This window comes from Lynx canadensis, chromosome D1, assembly GCF_007474595.2.
Source record: "Lynx canadensis isolate LIC74 chromosome D1, mLynCan4.pri.v2, whole genome shotgun sequence".
NCBI classification, from domain to species: domain Eukaryota; kingdom Metazoa; phylum Chordata; class Mammalia; order Carnivora; family Felidae; genus Lynx; species Lynx canadensis.
In genome coordinates, this window is record NC_044312.2 from 53,907,190 (window position 1) to 53,922,157 (window position 14,968).

At 40.8% G+C, this 14,968-nt stretch overlaps 1 protein-coding gene across 1 annotated transcript in view; it reads left to right on the forward strand.

Annotated features, from left to right (window-relative positions):
- The first annotated feature begins 11,228 nt into the window (after positions 1-11,228).
- The window catches only part of NARS2 (asparaginyl-tRNA synthetase 2, mitochondrial), a 134,322-nt gene continuing 130,582 nt past the window's right edge, over positions 11,229-14,968 (forward strand). Inside the window, 1 exon segment of the mRNA XM_030332825.1 lies at positions 11,229-11,731. Coding sequence (XP_030188685.1) covers positions 11,591-11,731 — 141 coding nt within the window. The 5' untranslated portion in view covers positions 11,229-11,590.

Genomic DNA, 14,968 nt, shown 5'->3' on the forward strand with positions numbered 1-14,968 from the left:
CTACACCATAGGCTCTCTGGCTGTTAAAACTTTCAAACTACACCAGTGGCCTTCCTTGGTCTCCAGCTTGCAAAGGACAGATCGTGAGACTTCTCAGGCTCCATAGTCACATGAGCCAATACCATTAAATACATACCTACATACAATACACAGTAACTCACTAACTCATTCACTCACTAATGAATTCACTAACTCAGGGTTCTCTAGAGAAACAACAAATAGAATATGTCTATCTCATACAGTAATACAGTAGCGCTAACTACTGGCAAGATGCCTCAGTTCCTCAGCATGTGGGCATCTTTGTAGGGCTAGGTGAGTATCTTTATGACATGGTACCTGGAAACTCCCAGAGAAATTGATCCAAGAGAAGCTGGAAGGGGCAGTATTTTTTTTTTTTTTTTGGACTTATCCTCAGAAGTCACACACTAAGACGTCTGCTATATTATTTTGGTTATATGGACTAATCTTGTGCGACTAATGTGGAAAGGACTCTATAAAGGACGCAAGGATCATTGCGTCCGTTTTAGAGACTGGGAACTACAACCAGCCACTAGGAAATGTAAACCAAACTGTATAATTTTACTGGGCTCCAGCCAAACTGATAAATATAAACTACTTTTTTTTAAGTAGGCTCCATGCCTGATGTGAGGCTGGAACTCACAACCCTGAGATCAAAGGTTGTATGCTCTACCAACTGAGCCAGCCAGGTGCCCCAAATATTAAATACTTTTTAAATGGGGATTACATCAACAGCTTTTTAATGTAACTTCTGATTAATGTGTTTGTTTGAATATACATATATACACACATATATCTACACACATACTTTGTAGAAATATATATACATATATATCTCATACTCCTTTGTGGTATATATTATACTCTAGTAAGAAATGTTAAGTTGCTTAATCTAATATATTGGAAATTAAAATTTTACATTTTTCTGTCAATGTACATGTTCTGAACGTAAAGCCTGAAAAGAGGAGGATAAATTAGTTTTGGGAAAGTCACATTATCAGTCGAATCTTCTTACCGCTGTCCATAGGGGATGGTGGAGCTCAAGGAAGTTCTGCTAGAAATGTAGGAGAAGAAATATCCAGGTCCCTGAATGTCCAGGCATGAGTTTTCTTGAGGTACAATCTACTTGCCATCCTTGTTTTAATATATCTTTCGCAAGCCCCTTCTATTAGAAGTTCAAAACAGTTTACCAAGTCATCAGTATTTTTTTTCTTGTTTGGAAAACCAGGGGATAAGCATATCTCCTTTTTGTGTCTTTAAGTGCTTATGGAATTGTCTGTTCATTTTAGACCACTGGTGAGTGCTAGTGTTCCTTTGCATTCCAGAAAAACATCTCTTCCAAACTCTGCCATAAGGAAAAAATTCTCTTCAGTTAGAATTTGCATATTTTTAAGCAGAGGCTATTCTGTTCCAAACATATGGCTCATTATTTATGACATTATGTACCTATATCTATCTGTCCATATATACTGGGCTGAGAGGGTTAATCCCTCAGAAGCAGCAGGGAACTTTCTTAAATGAAAAAAAATATTTGTCAAAAGTCTGCAGAAAATATTATGCTTGATAGTGGCAGCAAACCGAGGTTGGGGCAGTGGAAGTAGTCTGCCCAAAGTGCAAGCAATAAGGGGGTGTACAACTTTAGAAAATTTAAAAACATGGGGCAGTTGGTTAGGCATCTGACTCTTAATCTCCTCTCAGATCATGATCTCGCCATTGGTGAGGTTGAGCCCCACATCAGGCTCTGCACTGATGGTGGGGAGCCTACTTGAGATCCTGTCTCTCCTTCTCTCCGCCCCATCCATGCTTGTGTGCGCTCTCTCTCTCTCCCTCCCACCCTCTCCCTCTCTCTCTCTCTCAAAATAAATAAATATTCAAAAATTGAAAAAAAAGAAAATTTAAAAACAATAATAAGATGGACCAAAAGCCAATCTGCTTTTTATTTACGGTTATAAACCAAAATTCTGTCTGTGATAAGGCACTCCTCCATGAAAAAAAATACCTAGGGGCACCTGGGTGACTCAGTCAGTTAGGCATCTGACTTTGGCTCAGGCCATGATCCCGTGGCTCTGAGTTCAAGCACTGCGTCGGGCTCTGTGCTGACAGCTGAGCCTGGAGCCTACTTTGGATTCTGTGTCTCCTTCTCTCTCTCTGCCCTTCCCCTGCTTGTACTCTGTTTCTCTCTCTCTCTCACTCTCTCTCTCTCTCTCAAAAATAAATAAAACATTTAAAACAATACCTAAACATTTGTGGAGTTTTATTATTTGGAAACATTTCTTTGTGCATAACATTTTTGGAAACTTTAGGAGAGAAAGTATCTGTTCTTTACATTTTTATTTTATCAGTGGGAAATGCTGCAAAAATGTAGGCATGACTGTAGGTATAGGCCGTGAAAAGATTTTCCCAGACAAGATGTACTGAGTGCTCATTATGAAGCTGTGTGTGCATTAAAGACATTTTGAAAAGCTAACTTCATTCTTTGAAGCTCTGAGTGAATGAAAAGAAAATATGAATATAGAAAGATCCACTCAGATTGTATTGTCTCTTACATGTAATTTTTCTTTTCTGAGTTATCTGGTTTTCTGCTATGAAATTTTAGAGGTTGGTTATACACAGCAATATTTGCAAACAGCCAGAATTAGCTTCAAACAATTTCAAGTGAAATTCCAAGCTTTAAGATTATTCCCTGAAGATTAACACACAGATGTATGTAGAAAAGACCATTAACCATGCAAAAAAAAAGGCGGGGGGCAGGGGGGAGGTGGTGGTAAAAAAGTAAACCTTTGAATAGGAAAAAATCCATTTTTAAAGAAGAACAATAAGAGAAATGCCAAACGATGTTGGTCTTACATTGTCCAAATAAATCAAAGGGTAATTTTGAGCATCCATAATTTTGTTCAAGAACTAGACACTATTTCTAAAGCAGAGGATCAAATAATGTCAAGGTTTGCTCTCATTCGGCCATTTCCTCACACTACACCATGGTAAAGGCAACCCACAGAGTGGGTGAAGGTATTTGCACTGGTTATCACTGAGAAGAGCTTATGTCTAAATTATGGACGTAATGGGGCACCTGGTTGTCTGGATCAGTGGAACATGTGACTCTTGATCTTGGGGTTGTGGGTTCAAGCCCCATGATGGATGTAGAGATTACTTAAAAATAAATTTTTTTAAGTTTGTTTATTTACTTTGAGAGACGGAGAGAGAAATTCTGAAGCAGGCTCCATGCTGTTAGCACAGAGCCCGATGAGGGCCTTGAACTCATGAACTGTGAGATCATGACCTGAGCCGAAATCAAGAGTCAGACAGTCAACCAAATGAGCCACCCAGGCACCCCTTAAAAATAAAAATCTTTTAAAAAAATAATAAATTATATACGTAAGAACTGGTGTAGATTAATTAGAAAATAAGTTACAAAGACTACTCAGTGGAAAAAATGGGCAAAAGATTTAGTGAATTCACTAAAGAAGACGACCTAGTGAAAATAAACATTTCAGGATGCTCAACAAGCAATAATCAGGGAGATGCAAACTAAAACTGCAATGAGATTAGTACACCTCCACCAATATGGCTAAATTTAAAAGTCTGATGAGACCACGTGTCAGTGAGAAGGTAAAGCAACAGGAATTCCCAGAAGTGGCTGGTGACACTTTGGGAAAAGTCTGGCCCTGTTTACTAAAGCTGAAGTTTGTATATCTTGTGATACAGCAATTTCACTCCTAGATATTATTACCAGATTAAATACATACACATGTGCAATAAATTCTGTACAAAAATATTCGTAATAACCCCAAACTGGAAACAACCCAAACATCCATTAACAGAATGGATAAACTGGTTTATAATCATAAAATGGGATACCATATGTCAATGACAATGAACAAACTTTAGCTATAGGCAATGACATAGCTGATTCTCACAAAAATAATATGGAGGAAAAGAAATCATACACAAAAGAACACATACTGTATGACTGTATTTATATAAAGTCTAAAAATAGAGGAAACAAAATCATAATGTCTAGACTATATACTGAAGTGGTAAAACTGTAAAGAAAAGCAAAGATCACCAAGAAGGTCAGGAGAGTAGGGAGACTGTGCTTTCCAAGGGGAAGGGCCTGGGCTGGAAGAATCCTGGGAAAGTTCTTTTCCTTGACCTGGATGGTGGTTACTCAAGTATTCATTTCATAAGCATTCATTAACTACACTCTTATATTTTATGTATTTTTCTGTCATTTGCATGATAACAAAAACATTTTTTAAGTCTCCTTTTATCCTCATCAGTGAAAGCCTAGGCTATTACTATATCCCAAATTATCCCAAATTACAAGGCATAAAAATTTGCCTGCCTTACACACTAACCTATTTGCAGGGGATGTTATAATTTACTTTCAACCCCAGTTTCAGATGTGCAAACATTTATCAACGAGCTCACCAGTTAACAAGTATCAAACTCCAGAAATAACTGTACAAAATCAAAATTTGTCGTAACCTATCTAGTAGCAGACTGTGTCCAGTCTCTGATAAATCTAAATTTTAAAGGGTGGTAAAAACCTTAGCTACTCCTGGGAGTATGTTTTGTTTCATCTGCAGTGTAGTCACTGCATTATAGAAATCTATTTTCTAATGTTTATTTATTTTTTTGAGAGAGAGAGACAGACTGTGAGCGGGGGAGAGGCAGAGAGAGAGAGAGAGAGGGAGACACAGAATCCGAAGCAGACTCCAGGCTCTGAGCTGTCAGCACAGAGCCCGACGCAGGCCTCTAACCCATGAACTGTGAGATCATGACCTGAGCCAAAGCCAGATGCTTAACTGACTGAGCCACCCAGGTGCCCTAAGATCTTCTAGGGTCTTAAAAGATTTCTAGGGTCTTAAAAGATTTCCAGGTCTTAAAAATTAAATAAAATGAAATAAATAAAATAAAAATTTCCAGGTCTTTGCCACATGTATAGACACTAAAACCACAGTGGGTAAGATCAGGATCTCAAAATGGGGGATGAAGAGAGCAACTGGATACATAAAACAACCTTAAAGATATTTATGAAACAAATTTTTTATTTATTTTTATTTTTATCATTTCTAGGAGTGTATCCTGCAGATATACATGTTGTGCATGCATCATGTATGAACAAAATACTCCGTGCAGATTGCACTTGGGCCTCAGCAGAGCCAGGTGAGGAAGAAAGTCCTGGTGCACTCCCAGGGTCGTGCTCCACCCAGGGTGCACTGCCCCCTCCCCCCCAACACACCCGCCATGGAAGGCAGCATGGATGCAGGTTACTTTGTTACAGCTTCTTTGAAAATACATCAGAAGTTTGGGGAACCTGGGTGGCTCAGTGGTTTGGTTAAGCCTCTGCCTGACTCTTGGTCTGGGCTCAGGTTCTATGAGAGTGGAGGGCTCTGGGATGGCAGCAGGGAGCCTGCTTGGGATTCGGTGTTTCCCTCTCTCTCTGCCACTCCCCTGCTTGCAGGCGCGTGCGCGCGCTCTCTCTCTCTCTCTCTAAACAAATAAATAAATAAACTTAAAATAATTTTTATAATTAAAAGGAAAAGTACATTAAAAGTTTAATAATAGTAGTAGCAGTAGTACAGAAGAAAAGAAGTTTGAGTCTCAGAGGGCCTCCTGAAGGCAAAAGGAAGAACCCAGGGAAAGGAGGAGACCCAACGACAGAGCCAGAGTGTTTTTCAAAGTGAGTGGAGTCATCAGACAGCAGACCCAGGAATTTGCATTTCAACAATTGCTGCTGGTGTTTCCGAGTCCCACTGAAGAACTGCACCTAAAAGAAATTACAGAGTAGATAGAAATAATCTTGAGCCTTCTGCTTTGAGAATTAAAGAGAACTGGCTGATAAAATTTAGGGGATTCCTTAACTCTAAAACTCAAACAATGGGAAGTATGCAGTCAGATACCTACCATGTGCATTTGTCGATCACAGAATTCACATGTCACTGCAGTTAACCCTGTCAACAGCCCTGTGAAGGAAGTCTAGCGTTTAAATGACTTCTTGAAGTTTCCACAGCAAGGGGGCCATGGACAAGATTTGAACCAGGACTCCTTTCGAATTGCCTGGCTAGTGCTCTTTCCACTATGCTATGGATAATGATGGGTGTTATGGTTGAAAAAGAATTTCAAGGAAAAACAAAAGAACAAAGAACATACAATCTCTAAAAACACTGAGATACTCTTTCTTAACCCAGAATTGGTAAAAAATCAAAAGCCTGACTCTGTCTGTTGTCACTAAAGGTATGGTGCTCTGAGAATCTTTGTATGCTTGCTGGAGGATATATAAATTAGAATCCTCACTCTGGAGAGCAATTTGTCAGTGCCTAGTAAAGTTGAAGGCACGTGGCTTCTGTACGTGAGGCTTATGATGCACAGACATGCTTTCATGTGTCCGATGTCGTTATTACAGCATGCTAGTAACGAAGGGCAGATCCTGTTCTGTGGGGCTTGAAGCTTACATAATTTAGGAGGTTCTTTTTAAGGAAAATAATACAGAATTACGAATATTAAGGTAAATATTTGTTTAGAATGAGAGACAAGGTGCCTAGGTGGCTCAGTCGATTAAGCGGCTGACTTCGGCTCCGGTCATGATCTCACAGTCCGTGAGCTTGAGCCCCGCATCGGCTCTGTGCTGATAGCTCAGAGCCTGGAGCCTGCTTTGGATTCTGTGTCTCCCCCTCTCTCTGCCCCTCCTCCACTTGCGCTCTGTCTCTCTCTCTCTCTCTCTCAAAAGTGAATAAACATTAAAAAAAAAAAAGTTTTAGGGGCGCCTGGGTGGCTCAGTTGGTTGAGCGGCCGACTTTGGCTCAGGTCATGATCTCGCGGTCCATGAGTTCGAGCCCCACATCGGGCTCTGCGCTGACAGCTCAGAGCCTGGAGCCTGTTTCGGACTCTGTGTCTACCTCTCTCTGACCCTCCCCTGTTCATGCTCTGTCTCTCCCTGTCTCAAAAATAAATAAAACGTTAAGAAAAAAAATTAAAAAAAAAAGTTTTAGAATGAGAGAAGTTACAAGAAATTTCTAGAACTTTGGCAATTCATGCCCTCTGAGTTCCTTTGGACTCAGATTGCTGATTGCTTCCGCTCTTGCTTTACAACTCCCAGCAGCTCCCAGCACTTTGGGGGTAGAGGGGGATGCTAAGAGGTTCACACCCTTATGAATTTCATATACTTTGCATTGCATAAATGCAAATAAGGAGCTTGGAGTTTACCCTTCATTAGCTTCATGATAAACCCACCTCTGTTTGTAATAGAAAAACATTGAAAGCAGCCGAAATAACTATCAGAATGAGAATGAATTGTGTCATATTCATATAACAGAATATTAAAAAGAATGAGCTGGAGCTACATGGTTATATCTCAAAAAGTAAATTTGAGTTGCAGAATAATTTATAGAGCAAGATACCATTAATTTAAAGTTTAAAAATCTGTAAAACAATACAAAAGACTATAAATGCATAATGTATATATACATATATGTATATGTACCTAGATGTGTGTATTATATATATAATTATTTGTATGTATGTGTCTAATTAAAATATAAAAACATGGAAGGAAATTATAAACACAGAATTCTGGATAGTGGTTACATCTATCCAGGAGGAAAAGTGGGAAATAGGATTGCAGAGGAGTACAAAGGAGATCCATTTCCTGGAAAGAGAAAGATCTCAAGGAGATAGGACAAAATATTAGGATTTGATATGACAAACTTAGGTGGTAGCTACCAGGTTTTATTACACTATTTTCTAAACTCTTCCATATGCAGGAAATAGTTTACATGTTTTTTTAAAAAAAGGCTCTTGCACTAGCCAGGGAAAGAAGATGCTTTCATCCTATCAGCAGACTTGATTCCCCTATTTTTTAAAGGTTATTTATTTATTTTGAGAGAGAGAGAGAGAGAGAGAGAGAGAGAATCCCAAGCAGGCTCCACACTTGGAGCCTGACACAGGGCTCAAATTCATGAACTGTGAGATCGTGACCTGAGCCAGGATCAAGAGTCAGACGCTAAGCCAACTGAACCACCCAGGCACCACTGATTCTCCTATTTTTAATATTTAATTTCTATTTTTATTGAGGTATATGTAAGTAAAATGCACAAATCTTAAGTTTATAGCTCAAGGAATGTTTACATATGTGATCTACCCAGATCATTATCTAGAACGATGTCAACTCTCTTCATCACATACAATTCCCCTCTTCCTGGCTGTTATTCATCCTTTGGCTCAACTTAGATGTCACTTCCTCTAGGAAAGTGCAGATCCTGGAAAACCGCTAGGAAAACCACCTTTCTCTCTCTAGGGAAACCACCTTGCTCCCTCAACACTTGGTTACTACTGTGTCTTTTCCTTTCGTTGACCACTTGCTTGTCAGCTTCTCTTTATAATTATGAGCTGCTTTCCCGAAGGTTCCAAACTACAAATGTGTCTTCTTATTCCGCTTTGTGCCTGTGCCTTTCCATTTTTCAAGTTAAACCGTATTCACCCTTGTTAGCTTCTTCAGAGAAACCCAGGTTCCTTTACAATATTCATCCAATCCTTGTCTACAACTAATGTCTCCATAATTTCTGCATCAAATACTATGTTCCTCTATGTTTTGAGGTCATGACCTTGAAATCAAATTTTGGGTGTTGCGAGTTTCATGAGTGGATTCAAGCATAATGAAAACCCTGAATACAGAGTTGTATTTTATGACCACATTGGGTATCAGAGTGATGCCTGCTTTTTAGAAGTCCTGAAGCTTTGCAAGTTAAGCTAAAACCTGTCATGCTGAGCCTGATTAAAACGTTCTCTAAAGCTGACAAGTAATGCTGACAGTGTTCATTGCCCAGACCCGTATTATCAAAAGGTAACAATAAGGACATTTCACTTCTGTTCCTCACTCCAGGGCACCTCAGGGAACTCCCAGAATCATAGAGAGCCCGGTAGGCATGCTAAAGAAGACAAGTCCTCTTTATGTTGTAGGGGCAGCCACTGAAGAGCGGTTTAATCACTGGAGTAACAAGTGGGGAAGAGAATGGACTCTGGTGCCAGACTGCTAGTGTAACTTGGTAGAAGCTCGAAACCTCTCCAAGCTTCAGTTTCTCCTTTGGAAACTGGGGATGATGATGCTAACCCTACTTCAGAGGGATATTGTGTGGATTGAGTTCATATGTGAAAACTTCCTAGCACATAGGAAGCATTTTATAGCACTATTATTACCAGCATAGTAATATATTAATTTTGGAAGATCATTCTGGCTACTGTCTGAAAGGTGACAAATCTAAAAAACAGCAGTGTCATTCCAACACTGAAAATAAAAATAAGAAAACACAATTTGATATAACACAAGATAAATACATGGAGTGGTTTGAACTTAGCACCAGACACATGATTGCTATAGTTGACTTTCAGTTGTATACATTTTCAGTTAACTACTGCTAATTTTCAGTTACACCCACTGGCTTCCCTTGTCTTCATCATACTAGTAGGCACTGGTCCCTGCTTAGAAATTAACTAACCCTTTGGCTTAAACAGGCAGTAAGTAAGAGGGTAAAGGAAGTAAGGTTCCTCACTTCCTGAGAAACCATAGTTCTTACGATTGACGGAGAAGGGGTGGAAAAAGAAGGCAAGACAGAAAAACAGCCCGGGTAGGAAGTGAGCCAGTTGGCCACTACTTTTCAACCCTTATGCAAGGTAGGCATAGTCAAAGAGGAGATTTGAATTGAAAAACATGTTATTGCTGTGATTGAGTTCTTCCCAGATTTTGTAGCCAATACACCAAAGCCGTGCTTATTTTTTTGTTAAAGGCCCAAAGCTACATAATTCTGAAGGTATTTGGACGTTTCCATATTTAAATTTTTTTTTTATTTAAGCAATCTCTATGCCAAATGTGGGGCTCGAACTCATGACTCCAAGATCAAGAGTCACATCCTCTCCCAACTGAGCTAGCCAAGTGCCCCTCAATATTCTTTTTGCAAGGTTCAAGAAGTGTCCAAGAACTATGGTATTTTTGTGGGAGATATTTTTTCAGTCTGTCTTAAGAACAGTTTTACAATTATTCCAGGCTGTTTGCCCTCCTGGCAACCTTTCCTGCCTACCTTCTGGCAGGAAATACTCTTTCTTACATCCCAACATTGCAAAATTCTGATCCTCCTCAAAAAACTCACCTTATTTCCTTCTCTAGACTACCACTCCACGTGGCTCATATATTTATGTGAACTTATTGGTTTATATTGCAATAATTTGTTTGGTTGCCGTTTCCTAGGTCCAGGCCATGAGCTTCTTGGTGGAAGGGACCATGATTTTATTTCCCACCTTGAGACATTGTATATAGCATAATAGTTTAGTGCATGGAGCCAGAGTTTCTAAGTTAAAATCTCACACCTATAGGATATATATCCTTGACTAAGTCATTTCACTTTCCTGTGCCCAAGTTCCTGTATCTATAAAATGGGCATAATAATAGCAGCAACTTTATGTTATTAGCCCTTCTTTCTTTTAATTAGATAGAAACCTTTTCATGATTGTCACTGAATTACAGAATTTTTTTTTAATTGGTGGTGGGGGGATAAACTTAAAAGGGTCATTGTTTCCTGGTCAAACAAATGCAGATAACTGTGTTGGAAAAAAAGAGATTTGAAGATTCCGGCAGGCAATGGCCAACATTCCCTCTAGCCTCTCCCCAACATCTTCACACGGTCGTGCCTTCTTTGAATGGCATAAACAAAGTCCCTTCAGTTACTCTTCAGTCGTCAGAGGGTTACCTTCTCCAGTTAGCCATCTCTGGCATCCTATCACTCTTACGCACTTCTCTGTTTAGATGTCTGATACCACACAACTGTGACTTAAGCAAGGGTCTGTGTCTCGTCTTTGTGCTCAGAACTCAGGAATGGCCGATATCCTCAGGCTAATCCTCTCAACAACTAAGTCTCCTGGAGGCTTTCCCTGTGCATCAGTCACTCCTTGCCTCTCAGTGTCCTTCGGCATCAACTGGAAGCTGTAGAAATGAAGACCTTTCAGACCTCATCCCAGCTGTGCTCCTCAGTTGCTCCAGCAACAACACCTACATACAACCAGAATGCTTTAGCTCCTGGCCCCGCCTCCTCCCCTGCTCAGCCAGCCCCTGCCTCCGGCCCGCCCCCTCCGTAAACTGGAGTCACCAGTGCGCACGCTCCTTCTTGGTCTCCTTGTAGCGTGATGACGTTGACGTTGGCTTGTGGCGTAGGGGCGGCGGCCGCGCGTGTTTCAGCTGGGGGAGGCGGTGTGGTCTGTGGGTTTGGAAAAGACGCGGGTCCCTGAAGTGTCTCTGCTGGCTACGGCGCGTGGTATTTTAGGCTTAGGCAGCTGGCTGTGTTGTCTCCGCTCCTCCCTGTCTGCGGAGAGGGAAGCGGCGGGGAGGTGGTTGGGGACACAGCTGGAGCCCCTGAAGGGGAAGGGAGCAGCCGGGGTTAGGGGTAGGAGGTGTGGAGCGCGTGAGTGCACGGCTGCGGTCCAGAATCGGGGAGCAGTCGATAGTAGGGGAGGGTTCCACAGGCAAAGTGCTCACCCGCCGGGATCCCTGCTGGTCCCGAGGAGAGCTTGCGGCAGCAGCGCGATGTTCGGGGCCCGGTGCCTGCTCCGAGCCCTGCGCTCCTGCACCTCAGCCCCCTGCCCGAGACACAAACCTTCCGCCAGACTGAGCGTTCGGGACGCGCTCGGGGCCCGGAGCACGAATGGGGAGCGCGTTAAGGTCCAGGTTGGTGTATGGGAAGGGGATGGGTTTTTCTTTTTAGTAACTTACATGCCACCTCCGTGTCTAGGCTTACCTTGTCAGGTCAGACAAAACGACAGACAGAGAAAGGAGGAAATGTTGGCCATCGTGTGCGTTCACACTTTTCTCCTTTCCTTGCCTATCGTTAGTTTGCGCAGAACTGTTGGGATTGACTATGACGTGCTGGAACTTTGCTTTCACGGTACCAGAGCATTACCTGTAAACTTGTTAGTTATACGGCAGAATAAACGTACGAGCTTCTTTTCCTTTATCCCTCATAACGAATAACCACAGTTACATAGCGGTTGCCTTGAGCTAGCTCCATGAGAGCGGACACCATGTCTTACCGGTCTTGGTATTCCCATGTCTTACAGTAAATATATGTTCAACTAAACAATGGCTTTTATTCAACTCTTAACCACCCTGAGGCCGAAAAAAGGGTTTGCACATAATGTATGTTTAATACATAGGAGAAAGAGTAGAGTGTAGCGGTTTGAAACAACTCTGGAGTCAGGGTGACTAGGTTCAAATCTGTGGCACTTAGTGGCTCATTAATTATGGGTCTCTTCTATAATAGTAATTATGGTCTCTTCTCTCCTCTAAACCCGTTTGCTTCTTATGGCAATGAAGCTAATAATAGCCTTAACCTCATAGAATGGTGAAGATTAAGTGAGATGACAGGTATTATGACATTTAGAACAGTGGCCCACAGTCAATCAATGTTAGCTGCTATTATTTCTCTTGCTAGTATTTGCAGCAGCTCTACAGAGAAGATTTTCCTTTAAGGGAGTAGACCAAGCAAGGTGGTTTGACCCTTTTCGGTTGCTGAAACACTGCTGCAGTTATTTTTGTTGTCCTCGAACTCTTTGATTTTTAGCAGTATGACTTCTCTGCATTTTTGGGGGTTTCATGTTTTTTCCATGATCCAAATCAAGCCCTTTTCTTGTATTCATCTATTAATTTGACATACATACATTAATGATCCCTTCTAAGTGGTAGTCAAGAAAGGATGCAAAGATAAAAAGAACAAAAGCTACTGCCTAGATCAGAGGCTTTCATTTTAGTGCTGTGTGGTCTAAGATAGTAGCTACCTGTCATTTGTGGCACTGAGCTCTTAAAATGTGGCTAGTCCACATTGAAGGGTAACTGTAAATTTAAAATACACACCAACTTTGGAGAACAAAAGAATACAAAATATCTCAATATATATATTGATTACACGTTGACAATGTTGGCAGAATGGGTTAGAATATTAAAGTTAAGTGTGCCTGTCTACTTTTAGTGTGACCACTAAAACAAGCAAAATTATATATATGGCTCACATATGTTTGTGGGACAGCCTTGGTCTAATGGCTAAGACAAGTAATTGGGGCAACGTGATAAGTATTAGTGGAATAAGGAACTTTGAGAAAACAGGGACATCCTTAACGATGTGAGGTCAAGGAAGACTTCTTGTGTTAAGTGACATTTCACTTGAGTCCTGAAGGATATGTTCCTCAGGGAGAGGAACTGGGGATGGGGTGGAGATCACATTCCAGAAAAGCTTGATAACATGAACTTTGAACTGAGAACTGTATTTGAATTCTAGCTCTACTCCTTGGGAACTGTGATTTTAATTATTTAGAGAGGTTGTCCTAACTTAATATGTTCTTCATTTCTAAAATGAGAATATTCACTTCATTAAGTTCTTGTAAGGATTAAGTGTAAAATATTTATAAAGAGCTTAGAGCAGAAGCACATTAAACACTGCTCCACAAATGTTAACTTTTACTAACAAGTGAAAAGCAAGACAGTGGTGCTTTAGGAATTACTATTGACTAAACATAACCAAAGAGCCGCTGCCATCAGGGAAATGTGGGGAGGTGAAACCAGAAAGGGCACACTCGGTTGTGAAAGGCCTTGTATAGGAGACAGGCAATTTACACTTTTTTTCAGTGTAGCCCTAGAAAAAGACCAAGGGCTTTCTGGTAGACCTGGGTCCAAATTCAGGCTCTGTCTATCAGCAGTGTGACCTTTGACAACTTATTTGACTTCTCTGAGCCGAGGTTCTTCACTTGTGAGACAGGTTATAATGATAATCCACAGAGCTGTTGTGAGAAAAAGATGAGATAGTATATGAAGAAGGTAGTAAAACATTTGTCACATAGATTTTTAGTGCATGGTAGATATCCTTTCACTGAAAACCATTAACGAACTATCTACTGTGTCCCTGACAATGGCCTTCAAAGCCACTAAAGCATGGTTCTTAAACCTTCACAATATGATAGACATATGAATAAGTAATGGGAGAGCTTTAATAGCGTTGTCCGTAGGGTGTGGTGGGAACACAAAGTAAGGGTCAATACAGTTTTTCTAAATAGAATCCTCTCGCTTTTCCCAAGCATGTCTGATAATCAAACACAATCAGTTGTTCACAGTTTTTCAGTGTCTGCTAGAAGAATATTGTCTCTTCTGTGCTAGTTATTTTTTTTTCAACGTTTTTTTATTTATTTTTGGGACAGAGAGAGACAGAGCATGAACGGGGGAGGGGCAGAGAGAGAGGGAGACACAGAATCGGAAACAGGCTCCAGGCTCCGAGCCATCAGCCCAGAGCCTGACGCGGGGCTCGAACTCACGGACCGCGAGATCATGACCTGGCTGAAGTCGGACGCTTAACCGACTGCGCCACCCAGGCGCCCCTCTTCTGTGCTAGTTAAATTTAAGTTGGATGTGATCTGTGAGAGCTGTTTTTAGTGTTACTGGTTTTAGTGTTACTACTAGAAGACCTCATTTGTACTTACCTGTCATTTAAATTCACAGTGTCTTTGAAAGCTTATGTACTAAATATATGTCACAGTGAAAAGCTTTTTGAGAAGTCTGTGTGATATTTTGTAAAAGGAAAAATCCAATGAAGATGTTTCTGTTCTATAACTACATAATTTCCCTCCTGGGAGTTTAGTATAAAAGGAGACAGGGACCCAAATAATGTGCCCTATTATTATTACCTGGAATGAATACCTGGAATAGTCAATATTGGGGAAATTGATTATATGAATTAGGCTCATCGGCCTAATGGAACGTTAGGCATGTATTCAGAATGATGAGGTTTTTTTGTTTTTTTGTTTTTTAAATTAAGTTTACTTATTTATTTTGAGAGAGAGACAGAATAAGCAGGGGAGGGCAGGGAGAGAGAGTGTGAAGCCTGATGTGGGACTTGAACTCACGAACTGTGGTGATATGACC